This window comes from Mauremys mutica, chromosome 19 (genome assembly GCF_020497125.1).
Source record: "Mauremys mutica isolate MM-2020 ecotype Southern chromosome 19, ASM2049712v1, whole genome shotgun sequence".
NCBI lineage: Eukaryota > Metazoa > Chordata > Testudines > Geoemydidae > Mauremys > Mauremys mutica.
Genome location: NC_059090.1, coordinates 22,268,901 through 22,296,588, shown reverse-complemented (window position 1 = coordinate 22,296,588; position 27,688 = coordinate 22,268,901). Strand labels below are relative to the sequence as shown.

At 43.9% G+C, this 27,688-nt stretch overlaps 2 protein-coding genes and 1 long non-coding RNA gene across 6 annotated transcripts in view; 2 read left to right on the top strand and 1 right to left on the bottom strand.

Annotated features, from left to right (window-relative positions):
- The window catches only part of DOC2B (double C2 domain beta), a 130,760-nt gene extending 122,152 nt beyond the window's left edge, over positions 1-8,608 (top strand). For both annotated transcript variants that reach the window (XM_044993720.1, XM_044993721.1), the window contains 3 exons: positions 1,053-1,134; positions 2,331-2,427; positions 3,681-8,608. In XM_044993720.1, the coding sequence (XP_044849655.1) occupies positions 1,053-1,134; positions 2,331-2,427; positions 3,681-3,817 (316 nt within the window). In that variant the 3' untranslated portion in view covers positions 3,818-8,608. The remainder of the gene's footprint in view (positions 1-1,052; positions 1,135-2,330; positions 2,428-3,680) is intronic.
- On the bottom strand, positions 690-25,894 carry LOC123353028. Of its 3 annotated transcripts, XR_006574356.1 has the most exons (8): positions 24,928-25,894; positions 24,718-24,720; positions 22,362-22,420; positions 16,235-16,299; positions 13,257-13,313; positions 7,854-7,986; positions 3,625-3,739; positions 690-1,886 (listed from the first exon to the last, which is right to left on the bottom strand). It is a non-coding gene; the product is annotated as an uncharacterized LOC123353028 (long non-coding RNA). The 3 variants fall into 3 exon arrangements; XR_006574355.1 differs by lacking the exon at positions 16,235-16,299 and having other exon boundaries at positions 690-3,739; XR_006574357.1 differs by lacking the exons at positions 16,235-16,299; positions 22,362-22,420; positions 24,718-24,720; positions 24,928-25,894 and adding an exon at positions 15,269-15,761 and having other exon boundaries at positions 690-3,739.
- LOC123353025 (pinopsin-like) lies at positions 12,654-18,222 on the top strand. The gene is made up of 5 exons (XM_044993723.1): positions 12,654-13,002; positions 15,288-15,470; positions 16,156-16,301; positions 16,599-16,838; positions 17,861-18,222. Exons 1-5 carry the CDS (start codon positions 12,654-12,656, stop codon positions 17,999-18,001), a joined length of 1,059 nt encoding a protein of 352 aa, XP_044849658.1. The 3' UTR covers positions 18,002-18,222.
- Positions 25,895-27,688: the final 1,794 nt, after the last annotated feature.

Sequence of the window (27,688 nt, the reverse complement as noted above, 5' to 3'; positions counted from 1 at the left end):
TATTTTTCTTTGCTGTGTATAACACACACACAAACAGCAGAGCAAACTGGCTACACGCAAAGTACTGTCCAGCATATTTGTTCCTGCTACCCTATTTAAAACAGGGCTTTGGAGCGGAACCCGGAGCTGGAGCGTGGAGCAGCTCCGGGAGCAGTGGAGCTGCAGGTTTTTGCCTGGAGCCTGAGCGGAGCCGGAGCTCAGCACCAAAGCCCTGATTTAAAAGTGAGTTGAGGTGATACTTGTAACATTAGTGGGTAAAAAACAGTTCAGGCAGAAACGTGGGTTTTTTTAAAGTTACTATTTCTTTAAAAGGCATCATGACCTAGTGGACATTGCACTGAACTGGGACCTAGGAACCCAACTCAAGATTTTTGAATGCTTGGGGGTGGCAGTACTGATGTCTTCTCTCTCTTCCACAAATGTTCTTTGTATTTCAGCAAGGATCTAGATTTGTGCCACTGGATGTGGACTGGTACTCTACTTTCGAGTCTTTGATGCGCGGCTAACTGGGATTTAAGGCAGCATTTCTGGGGGCAGGAATTATTCAGCGCACACTTGTGCAGTGCACGCAGTTCTAGTGGCCTCTAGGGACTGGAGTGTGGTATAACCATTGCACTATGACAAGGTGTAGAACAGATTTTATTAAAGTTAATGTTTAAAATCCAATTTACACAAGTTAAGAGGGAAGGTACTGTACATCTGGGGTCGGGCTTGGGTCATGGGGTTATGAACAGCTGCTCAGCGTGAGTTCAAGCAGTGCCTCTTTTTAATGCCAGAGGCCAATATGCTACTTTCCACTGCTACAGTGATTTTCACTCAAAGAACTTTAACCAGGGTAAGTAAGAAATAAGACCCTCCGGCTTACAAAATAGGAAGCCCTAGCTCAAGGCAGGCCAGTAGTTCACCTGTGGTCGCAGAGCGAGTCACCGGCAGAGCTGGGAATACAACTCCACTGACTGCGGGAACAAGTTAGGTCAAACTTGTAAAAAAGAAATGCTGACGGTCAGCTAGATGGTGCTGTGTTCTGACCAAGTTCTTTATTATAATTACAGCTACTTGAAACCAGATGAGGACAAGAAATCAAAGCACAAGACAGCAGTGAAAAAGAAAACACTAAACCCTGAATTCAATGAGGTACTTTTGCACCACACTGTATTTGATAGCTGCTAAAATGCTGCTCTCTTTGATGAGCACCTCATACATCAAGACGATAGGCCTATAAATCGCATCAATTTCCCCTGCTGCGGGACATCCAATCATATTCTGTCTCTGCTTGCCTTTCTAAATACTTCTATTGCAAGCTGAGCAGTGAAGAAACACCCTTCCTCTAGCACTCCTGGCTGGGATCTTTGCATCTGCCCCCCTGCCCCCAGTGGGTCAGGTGTAGAGGCACCTTATCCCCATCTCAGTTATGGAAGTGGACACAAGTCTGGTTTGTGCAGTTGTAATTTTCACATGAGCTGGGTGGTTATCTAGCCTGGCTCATGCTAGTGCAGCCGGGTGCACGGCTTTTGCTTTATCTGCTTTGGTACTTCTATGGCCTCACCTCCATCACATCCAAACACCTGACCACCTTTAAGGGACTGATCCTCCTCACTTCTGTGAGGTAGAGATGTGCTACTAATCTTCATTTTACATCCTGGAAACTGAGGCCCAGAGCCTCAGTGTTATTTAGGTGTCTAACAGCAGGTCAGGGCTTAAGGGACTTGTCCACGATCATGCAGGAAGGCAATAGTAGAGCAGGGAATTGAGCTCCAGTCTTCCAAGTTCCAGGCTTGTGCACTAACCACTGGGAAATCCTGCCTCATTCACCTACTTCTGTTAATACAGGCGAAAAAGAAACCTTGCTGTACACCACTTGCTAGGTCTCTCCATGGTAGGACCACCTGAAAAGGGTGTCAATCATATACAATTAAAGCCCTCTCCTCCTCCATCACCTGCTACACAGAGCATAAGCATTGGCTCATGATTCACCTCCCTTTGCATATGTTTCGTCATTGTTAAATGAGAATTTCCCTGGCCCAGAAAACAAATGACAGCAAGGGGCATATGCAGTGATCCCAGTAAGTCTTTCTGCACTAGCTCCTCAGAGCCAACTGCTCCTCTGTTCCACCCAGCTGACATGCTCTGCAAGCCACTCAGTCAGTCCTATTCAATAGCACCTTCAAATCTTCCTTGTTGCTGTAGCTTACAAGCATTTTCTGTGAAACATTTTGATCCTTGCACTGAGGATGCTCTATAAAACCACACTGCACTGTGCTAGCATTAGCATAGCTAGAGTTTTGGGGATGACATGCTGCCTCCTGAATTCGGTTTCTTCTCCCCAACAGGAATTTTGTTATGAAATAAAGCATGGTGACCTGGCAAAGAAGACCTTAGAAGTCACTGTGTGGGATTATGATATTGGAAAATCAAATGATTTTATTGGTAAGTAAGATACACTTGAAGTAAGTTTAAAGCTGCTTTGGGCATGTGCCCTTTCACATTAATCAACTAAGAGCTTGTCTATATGACCACTTAGCTTGCGGCAAGCGGAGGTAGAAATCTAGCACGCACTAGCCTGCCCACATGGACCCTGCTGCCACGCACACAAATTCTGTTGTGCACTTTGCTACCTTGCTTTGAAATGGGACTAGGTTAAAAATGCCCCAGTGAACTTGTGTGGCAGGCGGGTGTAATTCCCACGCACTACGCATTCAGGTACACTCAGCTCTGGCTTCCCACTCTCCTGTAGGACGAGCCTGTCTCACTCCACCTTGATTTTCAAAGCGTTTTCTTCTGAAAGCCAGAGACTAGTGAAAGTGGAGGCTTAATATGTCTTTGTCGAATGCAAAGGCTTCAAAGCACCTTTGCAGTATTTAGGGGTCATTTTGTTTGTGGCCTTAATGATTTACGGGCCAGGAGAGTTCATTACCTCCTTATGCCTTTGGAATCAGAGGGGCATTTACAGTCCCACTCTGGGCCATCCTTAAAAAAGGATAGGCTGTTCCAGCTTCCATGTTTGCTCCTCTGAGCATAGAATACTTTGGCATGTGATTTAACTGACTTTCCTTTTCTTGGCCAGATCCTAGCCCCATCCCTCCCCACACACTAAGGGATCTGTTAAATCAAGAGGGCAACAAATTCACTTGTAATTACACATTGTCAAGAGTATTACACTCAGAGGAGGGGGGCAGCACCATAAAGGCAGCATGGGACAGAGCCACACCTGTTAGCAGTGCTGGAAAGATGTACTCCTTCCTCCATGCCCAGCTCTAAGTGAGTGGGGCCGGGATAATCTAGCCAGGAAGCTTTCATCTACCCAGTGATCGTGCTCACTAGTAGCCGCCACCCACCCATGCTAAAAGGAAGAAAATGTACCTGTGTAAGAGAGTGAGGACTCCCTTGTCACTTGCCCCTCTAAACAGCTGTTTCCAATAGCTACCAAGGAGCATGGAAAGCTTTGCAATGTCACACTGCATACATCTCGCTAGATAGCTGAACAAGTGTCAGTAACAGACTTCTCTGCATGCATCCCACGAAAGCTCATGCTCCAATACGTCTGTTAGTCTATACAGTGCCACAGGACTCTTTGCTGCTTTTACAGACTTCTCTGTCTGTCTTTACTGGCACAGCTTGGCTTACCTCTGTGGAATGAACTGACTGACTCTCTCTCTCTCTCTCTCTCTCTCTGTGCTAAGGTGGAGTAGTGTTAGGAATTAACGCCAAAGGTGAGCGGCTGAAACACTGGTTTGATTGCCTGAAAAACAAGGACAAGAAAATAGAGCGCTGGCACACACTAACGAACGAGCTGCCAGGGGCTATCCTCAGCGATTGACCCTAAAGACAGGCCCGGGGCCCCGAAGATAGCCCATCTCTCTCTCTCAACCAGAACCAGGAACAGTTCATGCCTTTGGACTTCTAGTTTACTTACTACATTAAAAGGGTTACTAAGTCAGCAAGAAAGAGTGGCTTGGTAAATTCCAGCTGATGGTCAGGCTGCAGGGAAATACCACTGAACAAGACACAATTGATTTTCTCTGTTCAGTGGGTGCGATCGGGTTTTCTCCTAGGTGTGTGTGTGTCTGTCTCTCTCTCTCTCTCTCTCTCTCTCTCTCACACACACACACACACACACACACACACACACACACACACACACACACACACACACACTCTTAAGAGAAAACAGGCCTGCATGCACTAGAATTGTGACTTATTTGCTAACTATTTGATATACTGAATTATCTTCTTGCTGCCTTGCAAAATGAATGGATCACTTTTTGTTTGTGTAGCTACTATGAGCAAAAAGCATTATTAAACATGGAACTATTTTACTAAGGGGACTGTGCCACATTTCTGGTTGTCAATTTCTGTAGTTTGGGCCTGCACAGTCTTTATGCACTTAAACACCACCTTTTGGAATGATCATCTTCTCCAATAATCTATAAGGACTGTTTGCTTTTCTTTCAGAAATGTAATGCTTGTTCTGTCTGATGAAGTATACCAGTATGCTAAAAGGGCTGTGCAGCTATATAAGGCAATAGCTTCCTTGTATAAGTTGACCTGGGAACAGTAGGCACTTGCAGCCTCACTAGGAATAATACAAGGCTTCACATTTGCTAAAAGAAGTTTTGATATTTAAGAAAGATCAGAAAATCAACAGACAATTCCATTCTAGCACTTACTCTTGCTCTATTACAGACAGTGGGACTTCACACTAGTACTTCCATGCAGCTGCTATTTTTAGGAAACCATGAATCTGCCTTTCTTCCTGTCAACTACACAGCTGGTTTGAACAGGATTATTTTTCACTGAAACTTACCTTCAGATTTTACTGTTAGTGCAGACATTTCATTCCGGTTAGTGAGAATGAACAGAACCCCCGAAGAGTTGCCACTAGCTAGAAGGGCAAGAGGCGGCAGACTTGATGCTACAGTAAGTGCCATGGGTCAAATTCTGCCTTTGGTTACATGCACAACAACCTTCATGGACTCCAGTGGGCATTACACACGTGTAAGGGACAGAGAATTTGGCTTTGTCTCTTCCTTTATTCAGCCTTCTTAACAGTGTATGTAACTCCTAACTCCCCAGGTAGGCCAATTAGCCCTTCCTCTCTACAAATCTGTTCTTTGCATCGGGCTGGCTTCACTCACTGTCCAAAGACTTAGGCCCTGATTTTTGCCCCACTGACATCATTGGTAGGTTTGTGGGAGAACAAACAATCCCTGGTGGAATGTGCAAGGGACAACTGCAAGTCTGCGCTATTGAGAAGGAGCCAATTGAATAAAAAGCTAGTTCTAGAATCTCCCCCTCTACCAAACACACAGCTCCCAAACCAAACTTCTCTACTCTGCCAGTCACACCATACACTGGATCAAAGTTTCTTCTCTTTCTTTCATTAACCACATTGTTCTATTTTCCTATCATGTCCAAGACAGTTCACAAGTTTTTCTGCAAACACAAGAAGTCACAAATGAGCTAAACTAACTGCAAAATGCTGCATGTTGGCAGAATTTATAGAAGCCTTTAATCCATGCATTATTGAAAAGGTCCATAGTTACATCAAGTCTTTACTATGTAGTAGTTCATAAACATGTATTTTTGGGCTGAAGACCACTTTTGGGGATCAATCAGATCTCTTTAGACCTACATTGATTTTTCAAAGTTATAATAATAGTACACCTTGTTAGATATGGGAAAACCTTCGTAGGGTCTTTTTAACAATGTAATATTTGTAGTGAATTACGCAGATATGCATGAATTTTATTTGAATGCCAACAGTGTGTCAAGTTAGATGATCTCACCAATTCTCTCTTGCCCATGTATGATACTTTTCCAGCACTTTTTAAAATATAGCAGGATAGCTAGGGCTTGATTTCAGAAGTGCTGAGCCCCCACAGCTCTTACTGGAGTCCATGGGAGCTGCATGTGTTCAAGGGCTCTGATAAGGAGGCTCTTAGAATGGCCAGGAATAATAGGGACTCTCCCTTTTTGTCAGTTATTTTAAAAGTACCATTTGTTTAAGCATATATTTTGCCATAACATTAGTTTATGCCTAATGTGGAGTGGGACATAACGTGTGCATTTTTTCATTTTGTATTTGTCTTTTTTAACTGGGCTGTATATATAAATTGCATGCAAGATGGTTGTTGTCATGCAAGAACTTGTTAAATGTTTGATACCAATGTTTTGCTACAACGTGAAGGCTGCAGTAATTGTCCTTAACTGCATCCTACAAGAATTTTGTATTTCAGTATTATCTACGTGTACTTATTGTTGGATTTGTTAATATTTATAAATAGAACCCAAAATAAAAAGGAAAAAAAGGTGAATTGTAAAGGTTCAGCTTCTGAGACTCCCCCTATTTGTACAGTAATCGCATGCTCAGTCCACCATGCCGCATTTCAAACTCAGATACTGGAATGACAACGAACATGACACAGACTTTCACCTCCTTTGAGGGTGTGTCAATTTTCACAGGCGCTAGACGAATCATTTAGGATTTTATGCACTTTTTTTATGGCCTTAACTTTTCAGAGCACTTCAGGGGCAAAAATTGCTCAGCGGCAGCTGATTCTACCTAGAAAAAAATGTTTCTTTTGCCAGTTGTAAAACCAAGGGCCAAACCCTGCTTGTTTTGCTCATGTGAGGAATCCTACAGGAGTCAGAAGAGCAGGATCTGGCTTCCAATTTGTAATGGGACAATGCTGGAATGTTACAAGTGCATCACTAAAAATGCCTATTGTTTTGCTTCCTTAGGATTGTTTTACAAAACATACTGACCCCGACAGAAACTCAGAGTAAATATTCTCTGTGACATTACAAGTACCTGCTGGGTTCAAAAAGAGTTATGAATCCACCTGGGGGATATGCAGCAGGAGTAGATGAACTAAGCAACAAAGAGGCATTTCCTAGTGGGGAAAATCAAAGGTGCAAAATTAAAACCAAGAGTAGAGCTAGCCAGTGGATTAATTTTTGGAGTTGGAGACAGGAACATCTGCATTTTAATCTAAGCTCTGCCGGTGGCTTGCTGTATGGCCTTGGGCAAAGTCACTTAGCTGCTCTGCCTCTGCTTCCCCGTCTGTAAAATGGGGATATTTATCTACCTCACTGGGGCATTGTGAGGTTTGTACATCACTTTGAAAAATTAAAGCACTACAATTGTGGTGAAAGAACCCAGAGTGGGGTTCAGAGGTTTCCACTAGTGTCACTAAAAGGAGTTATTTGGTAACATTACCAGGGAGGCATTTTAAAAGGAATATGGCTGCTCTGAGAGTGCTTCAGTGCATGGGTTGTTGTTTTTTTTTAACCAAATGGTACAACATACTCTGTGGCTCTTAAGATGATTGATAAATAATATTTCCAATATGCGTCAAGGAATGCAGTGACAAATTTGTGAATTTCTTGTTCAAATAAAAGCTACATAAATGAGCAAAGAAATATTTCTAAAGTCATTTTGTACAAAAGATGAGATTACAGCTACCTGTGGAATTCCACTTTGAGCTGAGTTATGTAGATTTGGAAGATTTAACTTTATTTGCCAAGAGTTTATCTTCAGAGTTCAAGACGCTGAGTAGTTAAATTGGTACCAGAGGTGAAGAGCGTATTTTAAAAGGGTGGCATCTAGCTTAGGGAGCACTGGCTCTTTAACAATACTAGCCTTTTCTATTCAAGATCTCAAATGAAGGCAGGAACTTTGAATGTCAAACCTCCTACTGAATATTCCCAAGAGTCCCTTCTCATGAGTCCTTCTTTGTTACTGAATATCAAACTGCATGTGTTTTCCCATCAGTGTACATGGGACCAACTTATCAACTGCCTAGCCTAATATAGGATATGCAACTAAATGTATACTAGAGTTGGACACTTACCTCATCTTGGCTAGCTGTCCTCTTGTTTGTTGCAAAGTGCATGATTGTGTTCTTACAAAAAACAGCTCCAGTTGCAAATCAGAAGTTTGTGGCGATGCACAGCACTGTTAACTGCTTCCTGTATTCACGTACTCTATAGAGAAAGAAATAACCGAGCATTAGGGTTTTTCTTGATATTGCTTAAAATGAGCTAAATGACAACAAAAAAGTCAGTGTCTATGTTTACACAGCTGCCCCAAATGCATTGCAGTTTCTAACAGTTAGTAGTGATTTTCCAGCCAGCCACAGCAGATTCTCAGCTATTCAACAGTCAGCTCCATAATGCAGCTATTTACTGGATTTTGCAGTAAGTATGTTTTAAAAACTGACAGACTGAATAGGCATTAATAGTGCTCCAAACCTTGTTTCCCCTCCCATCCGCCCCACCCAAAGCCTGTCTTGGTCTAAGGAAAGCTTCATGTACTAGAGTTCTCCAGCTAGTACCCTGGGGCAAATTTACCACATACACCAGGAGAAGATTGTTTTTGTAATTTTCTTACTTGTGTCTAATACTCCTGCCCCTTATTCTCTGTGACCTCCATGTTCCTCCTGGGAATAGAGGAGATGCTTAGGTCTTGACTTGCATAGTAAAACTGGTTGGCTGGTGTTTTTATTGCAATCCTCTGTGTTTGTATCAATATTTGGTTGTAACATCAAAGGTTAAATATTATTTTTGGACTGAATTTATGAAGCAGGGAAGAGCATGTATTGTATTTAATGTACTAGGTTTGACTTGTCTTTTTAACAAAATAAAAATAAAGGCTGCTTATGCATTAGCTTTGGCATATACTATTAAAATCAAGATCTCCCCTCCTACAGTGCATTTTGGGCAATGCGCCCAAATACCAAATTTCCCAAACCTATTCCTTTTTCATATTTGCTCATTCACACATGAGAATTAATATTTTCAGTTCAGAACATACCTGCCCAGGACCAGCAATACCTGCTGTATATCAGAGCCACTGAAAATATAGTGTCATACCCGCAATGCTGGTGAATAAGATGCTACATATTAAATGTCATAAATAATCTGATAAAGTCCCCTTAAAATATCAGATTATATATAATTCCATCGCATGATCACAATGTCATCTACCAGATCCTCAGCTGGTGTAAATCAAAGTAGCTGCACTCAAGCTAGTTGTACTGTACCTATTTACACCTGCTGGGGATCTGGCTCCCAGGCATACAGAACATTGTACTGTGTTTTAAAATGCTTAATTAATAATAATAAAAAATTATACTGTGGTAGCACATAGGAGCCCCAGTCCTGGACCCCACAGTGCTAAGCACTATACCAACACAGAACAAAAAGATGGTCCCCATCCCAAAAAGAAAACAATCTAAGTACACGGTACTGCACTCCCTGCCTAATCAACCCCACCAAAGAATTTGAGTGTGTAAGACAGGCAGGAGGTGACCTTTCCGGTATGTAAAATAGGTTGATTTGTGAACAGATAGAGACTCAAAAAATAGACGCTTCCTACCTCCATTACAGCTAACGCAGTTAGAGACATTGTTGCCTAGTGGATAAAGCACTGGAATGGGAATCAAGGGCCATACGTTCTATTTCTCTCTCTGCTACCGGCCTACAGGCTGATATTGAGAAAGTCAGTTCCCCTAGCTGTGCCTGAGGCTCCCCATCTGTAAAGTAAGGCTAATGATACTGACCACCGTTTGAGATCAGTGGATAACGAGCACTACAGAAGAGCCAGGTCAAACCAGCCTCTGGCACTAAATAATTTGCAGGCACACCACCCAGACATAGATTTTTCAAGACTGTTTGCAGAAGAAAGTCAGTAGATGCACCGTGTGTGTGTGTGGGGAGAGGGGGGGGGGGGAGTGATTTCAAATACAGGGTTTGAAAGTTTGTCCCAAAAGATTAAGAGCATTGCTGTGACTCCATGCAACGACTGGTTTGCACGCCAGGGAGCTATCACTACAAGGGGACAAAGACAAGGAACAGAACATTTAGACTCAATATCAGAAAAAACACTCTAACATCAAGATCTCATTGACTGTGCAATACTCTCCAAAGGCAAATGGGAGACGCCCCATCACTTGAAATGTTTAGACAAGCAGTAATAGCAGAGAACAATCCGGCATAGGAGGCTGGGAGCATTAACGCTGCAGATAGCTTTTCACATGCACATTGATATTTTCACCGTACAGTAACAAACGCTAAGGAGGATGTTTTCAATAGTACCTAAGGGACTTAGGTGCACAAATCCCATTCAAAATCAGTGACGACGTTGCTCCTTAGGCACTTTTGAAAACCTCACCCTAAATCTACCAACTAACACTGCCAAACTGCATTTAGTTTGTATTCTGCTCTCTGCCGCCTTTCCTCCCCAGCAGGTTTAGACACTAAATCTCACTTTAATCAGATCATTAGAACAGCTTCCTAGATTTGTAGTACTGTGAGTCTAGGTAAGGCATTTCATATATTTATTTTCAATTCAGTTCTAACCTGTGTCCTCTATTAAAAACATTGAAGACCCAATCCTGCTGCAACCTTACCCACCTAAAATTCCCATTTATATCATTTGGTAGCTTTGGGTGCAGAACTGGGCCCGCTGCTCTGTTCTTTCCTTGCTGTTTGTTAACATACGGCCAGGAAAAAAATGAAAGGCTTCAAAGGAAGCTGTACATTGAGCTACAAAGGCGAAGATGGTCTAATTAAGGCACTGGACTGAGACGTAGCAGAGGTGGATTGGATGCCTGGTTCTGTCACAATCATTCCTGTGTGATCTTGGCCACATCACTTAAGCACAGTGTCTCAGTTACCCCCCACCCCCCACTGTAAAATGGAGACAACTGTACCTTTCGTCACAGGAAGGCTAGGAGGCTAAGATCATTAAGAGGTGTGAGATGGACAAACACTACAGGGCTGAGCCTCAGAGAAACATCTAAAAGTAAAGTTAGACATCTATATTTGCAAACAGAGGGCTAGTGGCCATTTAGAAACGTAACTAGGCCCCAAGTCTGAGCACTGGGTCCACCGAGACCAAGTATGAAAGGGTTTGTGTGTGTTTCACTATCTGCAGCGTCCTGAATAGCAAAACTGATTTAGCCTGCTTTAACCAACCTCATTTATCTCTCGCCTTAATCTTATAGCTACACTGGTATTACAAGACAAATACACGGTCAGCAAGATTGTCTTTTCTGGCAAGCACTTGAGGACTACAGTAACTCAGCCAGAGGTTAGATGTCTATTACAGGTGTGCGTGGGTGAGGTTCTGAGGCCTGGAGTGTACAGGAGGGCTAGCTAATCATGATGGTCCCTACTCACCGTAGTCTATGAGCGTGAGCAGGCCTGCTTTGGCTGGACTCTCACACACATGCCTCTTATTAACACTCATCTCACTAGGTTAGGACCACTCCAATCCAAAACATACCAAGGTTGTTTGATTTAGCTGCAAACCCCTCAGCAGGAGCTGTTCTCAAAAACTCTATTACAAACACAAAAGGAGTCTACGTAAGCAATGGCACACACTATATGGAACAGCCTTGGGTGCTCAGTTAGTTCATTACCAATCTATGCTGCCAGCCCTGCCCTGGTTTACAATTTTGGCCATTCTTATGAGGACATAAACTGCTCTCTGTGCCTGACCTTTCAGCCAGAGAAGAGCCCAAGAGCTTCTTTCCACTGTGGCCCCGTTAAAGAATTCACCCCAGTGTTAGCACATATTTGGGGCTTCCTGGCATCAATAGAGCCAATTGCAGTCATGGCCTCTGATTTTAGGACGGGGTGGCAAGTGGTAGGAAATGGAGAACATGATTTTCGCTTTGGAATCACAATTACCCTGCTGCAGTACAGGCCTGCCAGCGCACCTCTCTGCGTCAAAACCACAGAATCTCATTTGGGCCCATTGCAGGTCAATATACTAAAAGATGATGTGCTCTCGTTTAGGAAACACTGACCTTCTGATGTCCGTGTGTTCTGTGCAGAGTCACCCAGGTGAGCCAACCTAACCTAACACCACTGGTACACAGTCAGCAAGACCATATTTCCTGGCAAGCATGTTAAGCTCCACTGTCTCTCTCATTAGAGCCCAAGCGTATTTAGTCACAGACTTACAACATCTAGGACTTTTCTGCTCCCTACACCCCCTAGAGGGACCCTTAATGCTAAATGGTATAAGCTCACTGTTTCCTAGTGCGTCCCCACAACTGTTGTTTTATCCACCTGTTGGCTCTAGTCTTATACGTTGATTAGACTCTTTGGGGGCTGGTCCGCTCTTTGATAGGTCTGTATTGCACCCAGCTCCATGGGGCCCCACCTCTAGGTGCTAGTGTCAATACAGACTAATCAATAATAATATTACCAGAATTCATGTATTTCAAAGCCCATTGATTGAAATGCAAGTTAAATACAATAACAACCATGAGCACACAAGAGATTGTGATAATTTATATTCCAGGAAACTCAAATACAACATTGGTGGGGATTAGGCTCTAAAAAGGCTGTGTTTATAAAAATGTGTCGACAGCCATTTAACTACATTACTAGAAAAAAGCACAATCAAAATCTACTCATTTAAATGATGTCGCTTTCACCCGTCAGATTGTGAGTGACTCTCTATCCCCTTATGAGTGAAGAGCTGATTATAAAAACTCTGTATTAAAACACCTTAAGCCTTTTTAATCTACAGATCCTCTTTGGGGTCCTTAAGCCCCTGGCTTTATAAAGAGGGTCCGTTGCCCTTTCAGATAGGTCACCTGTCTGCAGGTGTATGTTTTTCATTCCCTTGAAGAGAAATGCAGGTTTCAAACACTTCGCAGGCTCCTGTGCAACATGGAACTCCCAGCGCCTTTGATGGGCCACAGTGGCCTCACCTAGCTCCCAGAAGCACCTACACATCGGTGGCTGTGCTCATGGGCATCGTAGTGTTTTCTGCCTCGTTTGTGAATGGTTTGGTCATTGTGGTTTCCATCAGGTACAAGAAACTCAGATCCCCACTGAACTACATCCTGGTGAATCTGGCTGTGGCTGATCTGCTGGTGACGTTCTTTGGAAGCACTATCAGTTTCTCAAATAATATCAATGGCTTCTTTGTGCTCGGCAAAAGGGTGTGCAAATTTGAAGGCTTCATGGTCTCTTTAACAGGTAAGGATGTTTACAGAAATCAGCTGGGTAGGCTCTTTCTCTGTCTTCTGCTAGTGCAACTGCACTTGATCTAAAGCTGGTCTAAGACTAGAGACTATAGTAGCAAGTATGACTCATTAGCTGTCCTTGGCCATCAAATGTCTCCTTGCCTCTTCTCAAACCATAGAACAAAGACAGGGCGTTACTCATGATGCTGAATTTGTTATTTTCCATATGCTCACAGGCATGGAATGAGAGAGTAGGTGCTTACTCACCTGGGGAGTTCAGAACACACTGGCTGAGCCGATCCTCAGGTTTGGTCTTGGGATGTGCTTAAAACAGGAAAGGAAGAAATAGAACATTTTTATATCACATGTAATTTATCATAATGCCATATGTCGTGATTGCATCACTTACTGCTGCCTAAGCTGCTAGGTTGGATGTTCATGGGCTAACAAGGCTGAATGGTCAGTTTTTTGGTGATGGTATTGGTACAAAAATGAAGAAACAAGCTCTTGTACATTTTGTTGTGAACAATCAGTGGCTAGCAGAGGTGTCTCTGTGTGGGGCAGGGGCACTGAAATGGGGTGCATGGCATTTGCCCTGATGTCATTCCACTCTGCAGATCTTTTATATCCATTTAAAAAAATACTTCTATGAGCTTCAGGAACATGATGCACAAATTCCAGTGTCATGGTGGAAACACTCCAGTGGAGAAATTGCATTTCAGACACTCCTGCAGCTGGCAAAGCAAACAGAGTACCATGCATAAGAACATAAGACTGGCCATACTGGGTCAGACCAAATGTCCATCCAGCCCAGCATCTTGTCTACCGACAGTGACCAATGCCATACGTGGTATTGATATCTGTTGAGGCATCTTAGCTAAACGCCATTGAGAAACGTGAAAACTGCCTTAGAAAAGGGGTCGACAACCTTTCAGAAGTGGTGTGCCGAGTCTTCATTTATACACTCTAATTTAAGGCTTCGTGTGTCAGTAATATATTTTAACATTTTTTAGAGGCTCTCTCTATAAGTCTATATATTATATAACCAAACTACTGTTATATGTAAAGTAAACAAGGTTTTCAAAATGTTTCAGAAGCTTTATTTAAAACTAAATTAAAATGCAGAGCTTACTAGTTTAGTGTGATGCTTTTCCTTGCTGAGTTTTCCAATGTCTGGCATGTATTTGGATACTTCAAGCTGCACACAGGCTTCTGAGTGATCAGTTGTTAACTGGCTGGCAGGAGGTCAGCGGCTGGAACCCCAGATGGGCAGCTGAGGTGCGTGGAGCTGGCGGCTGGTAGGGCTGAGCAGGGCCGGCGGCCTGGACCTTGTCTGGCAGGGGGCCTGCACTGGAACTCCAACTGGAAGCAAGCTGAGTGGGGCTGCAGCAGGGACCCCAGCTGGCAAGGGGCAAGCAGCCGGAACCCCGGAGCAGCGACTGAGCGTCTCAGCCCCTCGCCACTCTGGGGTTCCAGCTGCCAGCTCCTGCCAGATGGGGGTCTCAGCCCGCTGCCCACTTGGGGCTCCTTCACCCAGGCCGGCAGCGGGCACAGGACCCCGGCTGGCAAGGGGCCGGCAGCCGGAACCCCAGAGCGGCGGCGGGCTGAGTGTGTCATCAAAAATTGGCTCAGATTCGCGTCCCACCTTTGGCACGCATGCCGTAGGTTGCCGACCCCTGGCCTAGGAAATACAGTGTATCCTTTCTGACAGCCCCAGATTCATTAATAGACAGTTAAATAAACAAGAAAGGCTGGGGCTCCTGGATGCAATCATAAAATAAATAAGAATAATAATCTAGTTAAACTAGATAAATTCATGTAGAATCGGTCCATCAATGGCTATTAGCCAGGCTGGGCAGGGATGGTGTCCCTAGCCTCTGTTTGCCAGAAGCTGGCAATGGGCAACAGAGGATGGATCACTTGATGATTACCTGTTCTGTTCATTCCCTCTGGGGCACCTGGCATTGGGCACTGTTGGAAGACGGGACACTGGGCTAGATGGACCTTTGGTCTGACCCAGTACAGCCGTTCTTATGTTAATCAAAAAAGGATGCTATTGTGAAAGCTTTTTTCCCTGCCGGTTTTACCTGCTTGCTTGAAATCTCTGTCTCTGCAAGACAGCTGCTTGGAATATAGCTCATTCTATGGAGCAGTCCTTACATGGACAAAGTAGTATAGCTCAGGAAAACCTGGCACTTCAGATCTAGCAGTTAAGCACAGAAAGCTGCTAGATTATTTAATAGCACAGCAATTTGAAATCATATTCCACACATACTAACCATTAGTGATCTCTCTCAGGCATTGTGGGGCTTTGGTCCTTGGCGATCCTGGCCTTTGAAAGGTATATCGTCATCTGCAAACCCATGGGAGATTTCCGATTTCACCGCAAACATGCAGTGATGGGCTGTGCATTCACCTGGATTTGGTCACTTCTCTGGACAACCCCACCAATGTTAGGCTGGAGCAGCTATGTGCCGGAAGGTATGAGTGTCTCATTCTTCAAAGAAAGCATTCAAGTCTGTAGCTTCAGCAATGGCTGATGGGCACAGTTTTTTCTTCAGTCATTGGTGGAATTTTTTTTTTTTAAGTATGACATATTTGAGGAGAGACCACAATTATTTTACCATTGTATTTGACTGTGTGGCTGTCTTTGTTCTCCAAGTGCTAACACTCCTTGTTTTCTCATTAATGACAGGGTTTCCTCCCACATGTCACTCTTTAAAAGTTAGCTGCTCATTACAATAATCTGCAGAACATCTATTTTCTTATTATGCATATGCTTAACACAACATCTGATGGACAGTGGAGCAGCAGAGCGCTGTCACTGACTACAGTCACTGCACACAGAGTAGCTCAGCAAAATGGCTAAAGCGCAGAACAAGCCTATTAAAAACTTGTTTATTTAGAAGTTTACTTTAGTTTTATTATGCTAACTCATTGTGGTTTGTTTGTAAATTAATAATGATGGCGCTGCCAGCCAGAAATCATCATGGCTGATGCCAGTGTTGTTCGTGTGATTTGGCTGGAATTTGGAGAGCTGCTTTAGGAAAACAGGCACAATTCAGCAAGAACAGTAGGTGGTATTTGTTCTTTGTGCCTTTCCCACTGAAGTCCCTGCTCATGCTCTAGGATTGTCCTAGCATTGTTTAAAATCTCATTGTTCTAGGTCTGAGAACCTCCTGTGGTCCCAACTGGTACACCGGAGGCAGCAACAACAACAGCTACATCCTGACTTTATTCGTTACCTGTTTCATTATTCCTCTCAGTCTGATCCTCTTCTCCTATACAAATCTGCTGATGACACTACGAACTGTAAGTACAAAGACATTTCAGTCTGAACAGTCACATGCACTGCTGACACCATTGCAGGCACAGGTTTTCAGTGTAATTTTTCATGGCTGTTTGGGTGATGCCAACATAGGTTGATCTCACCACTACAAACAGGCAACTGAACAGGAAGGGAAGATAATGTGGCTAACAAGTGTGCCACGCCCATTTGTCCGGCAAATTTTCCCTCAGCCTAGACCATTTTATAGGACATCAGTATTTTCTATAGAATGAGGCGGTGAAATATTAAATAGCAGCCTGTTTCCCTTACATTGCCTGTAGGTTGCAGCACAACAAAAAGAATCTGAGACGACTCAGCGAGCGGAGAGGGAGGTGACACGAATGGTGATTGCTATGGTGATGGCCTTTCTTATCTGCTGGCTGCCCTATTCCACCTTTGCCATGGTGGTTGCCACAAATAAAGACATCCCCATCCAACCAACTCTAGCATCACTGCCTTCATACTTCTCCAAAACAGCCACAGTTTACAACCCGATTATCTACATCTTCATGAACAAACAGGTGAGAGCATGAAGATCATCAGAGAGCAATTGAAAACAAGCCTTCACAGAGCTAGGGGCTTATAGGAATGAAGTGGAATAGCAGTAATGGGGCATTCTAATATAGCATAGCATATCTCTCCTATTGAGGTTCTTGTCAAATGCTAGATCCCACTGATTGCATCTTTACAACAGACAAGGCTAAGGTATAAAATTGAGATGGAGCTCTAACGAGAGATCCTTTTGCATACCCACAATTTTGTGGGGGCGATTGATTTAATTTTGGATCATGAATTGCCTGACTGAGCTTGCACAACAAACAGACAGATGTTTATCAATCAATTGCCAGTGCCTGCAAAGAGCAGGGTCAGGCACTAACCAGTCTGACCGCAACATTATTATTTGCATTCCATGCTGGGCCCGGTATTGGCCACATAGCCCCTGCCTTGGACGTTTACTACCTACAGTGTAATGCATATTATAAAATCATGAATGGTGTGGAAAAAGTGAATAGAGAACTATTATTTACCCTTTCCCACAATTAAAAAAACAGGTGTCACCTGATGAAATTATGTACAAACAAGAGGAAGTATTTTTTCACACAATGCACAATTAACCTGTGGGACACACTACCATGGGATGTCATGATGGCCAAAAATACAGCTGGGTTCAAGAAAGAACTAGATAAATTCATGGAGGATAGATCCATCAATGGCTATTAGCCAGGATGGGCAGGGACACACAACCCCATGCTCAGGGAAGACAGGGGTGGATCTCTGCAGCATTGCCCTGTTCTGTACATCCCCCCTGAAGCTCTGATACTGGCCACTGTCGGATACAGAATACTGGGCTAAATGGGCCATTGGTCTAAGCCAATACAGCAGTTCTTATGTTTGTGTGCCAAAAGCATCCAGGCTGCATACCACAGGAGCACCACCAACTCACAGGTTACAGCATCTGGGTAAAGCAAAACCTGGTTTAGTAGTTTGCCTTCTTCTCTTATCTCGTAAATTTTCCTGTAACACATGTGCTTTCCCCAATTAGTTCCGGGACTGCCTGCTGAAAATGATGTACTGCAATCGCAACCCGTCAGGGATGCAGGAAACCTCTCCTGCTATGCTTGGTGCCCCCAAAGGCATCTCATCAGCCTTGGAGGGATGCGGAAATAAGGTGACCCCATCATAAACAGTGCAGATGCTTAACTTCCTGCATGGAGGAATGGCAGCTGCCAGCGCCACACATTCGTCTCAGTTTCATTTGGCACAGACACAAAGAGGAGCAAAGAGGCTGGCTATTTTCTAACAGCCCAAATATACACCAGAAAGTAATAAAATATTTCTTCTTAGAGCTCCCAACAGTATTCACTGGACCCTGCCCTGTCACTGCAAACTTAGATAAAAGGTAAAACACATTCCCTTCAATGGCAGGAAAGCAACCATATTAGAGAGTAAACATCAGAGAGAACAGTTCACATTCCCAATGGGACAGCCCCCATTCCTAGTTCCTTACCCCCCAGGGGAAGTGCTAAAGCATGATAATGGGGGACCTTTTACTAGGCTAAGGAATAATTAAACTACCAGCACTAAAGACCAAAGGAGCACTTCTTCAGTAGTAATCCCATTAGGAAAAGCATAAGCTTCATTTCGTTTAAATACATATTTCACTGCAAAGAGCAGAACAGGAGAGAGCCCTGCACATTGTCAATACACATTACTGTATAGACCAGGGGTCGGCAACCGAAGGCACGCAAGCCGATTTTTAACGGCACACTGCTACCTGCCACCTGCTGGGGTCCCAGTCCCACTCAGCCCCCCCGCCCACCGCTCTCTCCTGTGGGGGCAGGAGGCAGAAGCTTGGTCCTCCTGACACCCAAGCTCCCCCTCCCCCGCTTCTTCCCCCAGCGTGCTGCCTTCCTGCGCCGCCTCCTCTCCTTCCAGCTGATCGCCCTTGCGAGGGGGAGGGGGAGCGGAGCCGCAGCGCACTTGCTGCTCCGGGGAGGAGGAAGAGAAGAGGTGGGGACGGACAGGGCACTAGAGAAAGGGGTGGAATCAGGCATATCCCCTCCAGCCCCCTGCGGTGAGCTGCTCATGGCAGGGGGCTGGGAGCACCCCCACAAGCCGAGCACCCCAGCCCTCTGCCCTGACCCCTGACTGCCCCCCCCACAGACCCAGCCCTCTGCCCTGACCCCTGACCGCCCCCCCACAGACCCAGCCCTCTGCCCTGACCGCTCCCCCCACAGACCCAGCCCTCTGCCCTGACCCCTGACCGCCCCCCCACACATCCCTCTGCTCTGACCCCTGAACCCCCCCACACACACACACAGCCCGTTGCCCTGACCCCTGAACCCACACACACACACACACAGCCCGTTGCCCTGACCCCTGAACCCACACACACACACACACAGCCCGTTGCCCTGACCCCTGCAGCCCCCCCACAGCCCTCTTCCCTGACCCCTGCACCCCCTCACACACACCCATCCCTCTGCCCTGATCCTTGCACCCCTCACAACCCCAGCCCTGACTTCTGCTCCCTCCACAAATACCCAGCCATCCCACACCCTGACTCCTGCACCCCCTCACACACTTCCAGCTCCCATTCTGACTCCTGCAGTCCCCACACATGCCCTGACTCTTGCACCCCCCAATCCCCTCCCCCACCCTGAGCACTAAACGGGAGCTCCTACACCCCCCCACACACACATTCCCACCTGCACACCTGGTTTGGGGTCCCGGCCACTGGCCCTGGTCAGCCCACAGCCGGTCTGGGGTCCTGGCTACCTGCCCCTTGCCAGCCGGGGTCCCGCAGGCCCCGCTCAGCCTGCTGCCGAACTAGGTGAACAGAACCCCAGGCTGGCAGCAGGCTGAGTGGGCCGGCGGCGTAAGATCAGCATTTTAATTTAATTTTAAATTAAGCTTCTTAAACATTTTGAAAACCTTGTTTACTTTACGTACAACAATAGTTTAGTTATATAATATAGACTTATAGAGAGATACCTTCTAAAAAACGTTACAATGTATTACCGGCACGCAAAACCTTAAGTTAAAGTGAATAAGTGAAGACTCGGCACACCACTTCTGAAAGGTTGCCAACCCCTGGTATAGACACAGTAGGATTTGTGTTGGTTGATCCTTTTGTGTAACTTCAAGACAGGCTGTGAAACAATGAAAATTTAACAGGTGTGTTCAAGTAGATTGGGCTAATAAACATCCAAACATTAAAACACCACCGTCTCCTTGTCATGGGCGGTCAATTAGCAAATCAGCAATTAGCAAAGGGCCCCAACAGACAGCAGCGTGTAACCTCCAGTGACCACAACTGGAGTTTTATTTCACATGAAAAATGCCACACTTACTAAGACAAAGGACAAGATCAATATGGCAAAAACAAGGGATCTGAAGCCCAGCAGATTTGTATTTTATTTATAGCTGAGGCAATCAGGAAAGGCCTTAGATTGATTTTGCAATAAAGGTGAAACAAACCCTGTAAAAGATTCTGTGGCACATAAACACTGGGGCCATACAGGCTGAGATGATAACAGAAAGCAAAAGATGCACAATATGAATAGTGAGAAATTCAACAACGTTAAATAGATGCGATAACAGGCTGCTATTAAAGTGTTCCACCAATAACCTTCATTACATCTAGTGGCTCGAGAACATTGCAAGGACTAGTGTAACATTTTCCAAAATGCTTAAGTGACTTAGGCTGCTAAGTCCCATTGAATAAGGGTCTGCTTTTTAAAGGTATTTAGACATCTAAAATGCAAGTAGGAATTTTCAAAAGCACCCAGGTGTCTAGCTCCCAAATACCACTAGACACCTATCTGCATCTTTAGCCACCTAAAAACCTTTGAAAATCTGGCCCAAAGTGCCTAAGATAACTTTTGAAAATAGGCCTTAGGCTCCTCAGTCACATTTGAAAATGCTACCCCTGCCTCTCGAAGGAGTCTCCTTTCTATGTCATGTCATTATGGTTTTTCCTGACAAGAAGATCATTGACGTTCTCTTCCATGACCTTCTGTCTACAGCCTTTGATGTCAGAACACATAAATGAAGAAGTCAGAGGGTAAGTGCGTTTATAGGTATTCACACAATTAAATGGCTCCGACCCCATTATTAGTAATTCCAAATCTGCTGATAATAAGTAGCTAGAATGGCAATTGCTAAGCCTTTCTGGAGGTGCACAGATTATTATGAAATTTGATTTTTTTAAATCTCTTTAAAAGCTTTAGAAGGAAAAATTATTTCTATTGCAGTGACTTATTATAATGAATGCCAACTGCACCCAAAGCTGTGTTTCCCTTCTCCTTAGTGAATACAGGTAGGGAACAAAGAGCAATGAGGTAACAAGTGCAAGGGGCAGTTGGGTGCATACCCTCTTTGAATGCCACCATTAGATCATTAGCTTTTTTTTTTTGCTTTGCTTCATTTTGGGGGACTCTGGTTATTACAAGCCTTTTGCTTAATTGGAGACCTTCTACAATATTATGGCCATGCTAGCTAACCCTTACAACAAAGCAAAAGATAATGTTACTCCAAGCATAGTCTGGATATGTATTTGTGATATTATGCATGTGCACACACACACAAATATATATCTGTATACACACACACACATCCATATGCCCACATTTACCTACGCATGTATGTCAAATTCAATCCAAATAATTCCTGAATGAAGCACTGGGCCAGGTCCTCAGCTGGTGTAATTTATCATAACCCCCCTGAAATCAAAGCACACTTTGAGTTACACCAAAGGTCTTACTGAAACACTTGACCTGGATGGAGCTAAGCCAACTTACACCATCTGAGATCTGTCTCATTATACTTAATCTTTCTTATGTTAATCTAACTGGGCGATGGTTTGTGAACCCAGTTTAGTGCTGGCAAATATTTTATATGTTCTCAAACTGGTTACAGAATCTGAAAAACATTGAGAAAAATGCCGATCAGAATGTGCTAATTTAAACCATAGCTCCTCTAGGAAATGGACTTTAGTCAGGGGGATTTTTCACAAAGATTACATCCTCCATCCTTCTTTTGAAGATCCATCTCAGTGCATTAAAACATGGGTTCCAGATACTCATAGGTATTTAGGTCTCTAGCTCCCATTGAAGTGAAGCACTCAGAAGGAAATTAGAATGCTTGGAGGGATAGTGTAAAGGCAAATCCTTCTCTACACAGGGACTGGACTTGGTCTAGATGACCAAAGAGCTCTTTGTCAGTCCTGGCATACATAACACGAATGCTGTTCAGAGTGCACCATGAAAACAAAGGATCTTCTCAAAAAGGAATCCTGGAATTATTTTCCAGAAGCTGTGAACAATCCCAAGGATGCTAAGAGTGCAGAGCCAGGCAAACATGCAGCTCCTAGAAAGACTGATTAAAGTTGCTGATTGTACCATTTTGCCAGATTTTTAACCAAGATCTGCAGGCAACCACAGCATTGGTTAAAACAGACCTCTCCCCCACCAAGAGGCTTCCATATAGAAAACCGCAAGTTGTGAAATCCCAGCAGTTGAGCCAGGCTTGCAGTAACTTACCTTGGGTTGGCACCTTTCTCTGACAGGACATTGACCATCTCTGGCAAGCTGGAACAAGCCTGTGAGAGAGAAAATTGACAGCACTGGGTAAAGGATAAAGATGAGTCCAAAACTAAAGCATCAGACAAAAACCTAACAGCAGCCTACTTATCAGCAATAACCCTAAACAGCAGCTTCCTACAAACAAACAGTACACACCGCAACCATTTGTACCATCTTACAAAGGAGCCTATTCTCCCATTCGCAGACCCAGGTCATTCCCATTGACATTTATATGAATTACAGGCACCCAAACTTCATCCACCATGGGCCACATTGGCCATTTGCAAGAAGCCTGAGGGGTGCAGCTTGTCTGAGATGAAGCTACCCTCATCTATGAGATGAAGCTGCAGCCATGACAGAGAACAGGACAGGTCCACACAAGCAGTACTCCATCTGCCTTGCTGCTTGGATCATGACAGAGCACAGCATGCTCAGACCAGTAGGTTATCTGCAGATTGCACCTAGGCACTGAAGAAAAAGGCAACAGGGGACCATGCTTTGGAACTCCATGAACCACACTGCATTAAGAAGGGTATGTTCTTGTGAGCAAGCTCTTACAACACGGAGAAGTTTGGCCATCATAATTGTGATGATTTAGATGTACACCTCCAGCACACAAGCCTCTATCTGTATAATGTCATTCATATACACAGCACTGGAAAACAAATGGGTCAGGTCACTAAATGGGACCTGTCAGGTACTATGGACTTTCAGACGTGAACAAGGAAGTTACTCATCACTGGGGCTACTCTGTAAGTGCCCTTTCTGGAAGCAAAGTGAGGGATATTGTAAACTTAAAAAAACCCTCAGGTCAAAGGAACAAAGAAGAATGGTTTAGAAACCTCTCATTTTCAGAAGAAAACACTTTTTTGCTTGTTAAAGGAACTACAAAATGTCTCTCTAATCAGAATAACCACAGGATTGTACACTAATGCGCGGTACCCCTTTAACCTCCTGCTATCCAGTTCTGGACCATTGCTATAGAATATTGCACTGCTGTTGGGAGAGGAAAGCCTGCAATATTTTTAAATGCTTTATAGACAAATGTATTCCTATTAAACTGTCTTAAGCCAAACAATTATTTAGACTGCAAATGCTCTGGGGCAAACACTGTCTCTTACTATGTGCTCAATCTCAGTAGGAGCCTGTAGATGCTACTGTAATACAAATAATAAATAAGAATATCATCATTTTGCTTTACGTGGCAGTTGAGACACAAAAGGAGCCAGAATTTCCCATTAGAGTCAGTTTATGTGTACACCTGAACCCCTACTGCTTGATATTAAGTGACAAGAGAGAGAGAGCAAGTTACATGGACAAGACCATGTGGGACATAATCATGTAACAGGAGTTATCTTGAATCAATTAATTATTGTGCAATTCAGCTGTAATTCTATACAGCTCTAACATTCTGAAATGCCACCAGTCACTTATTTTTCTCCCATCTGATACGTTACCCATTTTTGTTTACAGCTGTTGAACTTTAATCAATCAAATTCATTACATCTGAAATCTCTCAATTAGCAATAAATTGAGAATGAAATTGGCAAAAGTTCCAAAGTTAATTATTAAAACAGTGGGTCTTATTTAAGTAAACTTCTGAACAGTACTGCAGGTAAATGAAAGGCTGGAACTAAAAGTAATTTAGGGCTGGTCTGCACTGAAAAATCCACACCCATGGATGATGTAGTTAAGCTGATCTAACCCATGGTGTGGAAGGTGCTAATCTGACAGAAGAATTCTTCCATTGACCTAGCTACTGCCTCTTGGGGAGGTGGATTAACTAATGTGATGGAAGAACCCCTCCCATTGCTATAGTGAATGTCTACACTAAAGCACTGCAGCTGTGCTCCTGTAGCATTTTAAATATAGACATAGCCTCAGAGTTACGCAGCATGCTGTTGTCTAGATATCGCAACCTACATGGTGACTTAAGATCAACCCACTGTTCTGATATTATCCTCAGAAGAGACAGTATAAACTGCTCTCTATAAACATGGCTCATTTGAGTGAGCCACTGAGCAGCTAATATGAACTTAGACCATAAGCTCTTTGGAGGAAGGACTGTCTTTTAGTTCTGTTTTGTACAGCCCCTAGCACAAAGGGGTCTGGTTCATGACTAGGGCTCCTAGGCATTATGGTAAATCAAATAATAAATAAGGCTGCAAGTCTGTCACAGAGATCACAGAAGTCATAGATTCTGTGATTTTCTGGCACCTCTGTGACTTCTGCAGCAGCCGGTGTGGCTGGAGCACCCTTGGGCCACCGCGTCCCATCCCCAGTGGCAGCAGGAGTTTGGGTGAATCAATGGAACAGCCTACTCCCCCCACATGCTTGAACTAATTCATCTTTTCTGTATAGCACAGAACTAGGAGCCACAAATCTCATTCCACTGTGTTTGAGAAAGTCCAGTTACTGTCAAACTCCTGTCCCCATCACAGGCATTCCAGCTCATCAATGCTTTCTCTTAAACTGCTCACACTGATGTACAGACAATGGTAACATTTCTCTCTTGTTTATTTACCTTTCTGTTGAGATGCTGTTGCCTTACTGGATTGCTCTGTCTTGTCCCAGAGTCCAGCTGCAGCTACTGCCCAGTTCTAGAGTCCATCTCTGAGCATGAGCTCGGCATCCCTTCCTGGGTAACTCCATGAAAAAGATGTTAGCTGAGTATCAAAGGGGGGGTACCACCCAGGACTTCTGCCTGATCCTAACCCATTCAGGAAATGGTTTCATGTCTACGGGTCTGATATTCAGAAATGCTGAGCTCCCACTACTCTCCCTGACTCACTTAACCCATATGTCAGTACCAACCTACAGGTAAGTCAGTAAGTACTCAGCCACTATGTGTCTATTCACCAGCATGTCTTTGCAAGTCGCCAGGTACCTGTTTTCATAGATTTTTAAGGCCAGCAGCACCATTACGATCACCTAGTCTGCTACATAACACAGGCCACAGAGCCCAGTCAGTAATTTTTGCATCAAGCCCATAATTTCAGTTTGAGCTAGAGCATCTCTTTTAAGAAGATATCAAAACACATCTTAAAGACTGCCAGTTACATGGTTAAAGAGTTGTGGGTTAACCAATCCTTCCCTCTCCCTAGTTTCCCCTCTTGTTTTTTTAATATTGTGACCAATAGCGGAGTAGGCAGTGGGCCAACACAGGGAGTGGCAGTCACATAACTGAGAGCAGATTTTGGCCTAATTCCTTCTGAAGTTGCCAATACACCTCCTGCTGTTGGTCAGTAGCCAGAGGATCTAGAGAAGCAATGAGGCTGCATTTCTCTTTAGTCTCTCAATCAGAGAAGAAGCAAACAGATGATGGTCATACGCAGACCCATTCCTAAATAGCTACATCACCAGATATTATTTGCTTTCATCAGGTGAAAACAGGGAAAATAAGGAAAGTCAATACTTCACACATTTTGAGTACACTGAAATAGAAGCTAGAAGCTATAATACTTGCCCTTCGAAGGTAAGATTATCCTGGATTTGCAATACTATGTCAGATAAGATAACGTTTATCTCTATAGTTTCTGACCCTACTCTTCAGAAAGGGAATGAAGCCTGTATAAAAAAGCTGTGAAGATGGAAAATTGCAGTCAAACATCAACTGGTGGGATAGAATTCTCAGCCTCAATACAGTACTCTGGGACCCAGGGGATATACAGCCAGTCCAGCAAGGCTACTGCCTGGTATTGGAGTGGGGTAATGGACATAAACTGCTGGCTCCAGGGTATTTGGAGCCATTGGATTCCTGCTGCATAAGATCTAGTAGCCAGTTCTGGTTCACGACCCCTTTTTTTTTTTTTTTTTTTTGGTGCCTTTCACAATTTCAATTCAATGAGGTTTTATTTGCATGTAAATTTATACATGTGCTGTAAAAGAGTGAGAGAGACAAATACCCACTGGTATCTGTCAGGAGTGGGTACAGCCCACCAACAACAGGATTTCACACTGCATCTAGGGTGGGAGCCCTTGTGTCCATTTGTCACTATTGTCCATTCGTGATCCGGTGGCAGACTGCTACATACTATGATGCCTTCCACAGTCCCATGTAGACACATACCAAGTCTTGCACCAGCAGCACATAACCCAAGTCAGGACACAGAATTTAGACATAGAAAACTGGAGTGTTTGTAAAAAAGTTAATAAAATGAGCCCATCTGCAGAAAATCCTACCACAGAAAACGTATGAAAAAATTATTATGTAATGCACAAGAGATCAAGTGAAATCTTCACCCCGCATGCAGTGCACTGAGCACCACTGAGTGAAACATGGAATTGTGCCTACAACAAAACTACAACTTCAGGATGCAGATTTGGAAACCATGACCTCACTGCTGCTGGTTCTGTCAGTATCATTACTATGAATGAGAAGAAAACCTCATGGTATCAGCTTGGATCAAGGACTTCATTTCCTCAAAAGAGCTCGCAGAAAGAACACCAACAAAATCTGACAAAGTCTGGGTAAGGATTATCAGGTGTGTGGGGCACTAGGATTTGGGAGACGCAAGTGCAATTTCCTGCTTCACCACAGACTTCCTGTGTGACGCTAGCCGAGTGACTTCACCTCTCTGCCCCTCGGTTCCCCACCTGTACAATGGGATAACATCCCTGCCCTACCCCCCAGTGAGGATTGTGCAGAAAAAGTCATTACAAAGATTTTGAAGGCTTTGAAATCTACTAATGAAAAACGCTATATATGAGGTAGGTAATTATTAATTATTATTTTCAGAAATAGCTCAGAACTGAAAAGTTAGCCAAATGTATGGTCTAAAACAGACATACATTTATATAAGGCAGTAAATGGCAGCAAGAAATACCACATTGCAGCATGCTAAACTCAGAAGACTTTTATTAGTATTGTTAACATTCAGATAAGTAAACCCATGTAACGGCTACAGGCATGCATTGTATCTCACCATAATCAGGGAAGAAACTCATGAATAACTCACAATAACAGCATGTGCAGCTGAAAACCTAACACAAAGTGGCACAATATTTATGCTGAAGTGACCAGCAGCAGCTCTAAACTTCACAGGGTTACTGCACCAGAGTAGTGTTGTAGAACAGATATTCAATTCTAAAGTACTTGTGCCCATTTAGGACCTGGCTGGAAGTCCAATTAAATCAATGGGACTCTTTTTTTGGATGGGCTTTGGATCAGGTCCAGCAGAGGCATGGTTTGATTAAATAAGAGAGGTCTTTATACTATCAACCAGTTATTCACACATCGCTGCCTGAAGCTAGCAGTGTATGTTATGCTGCCTTCAGAGGTCATT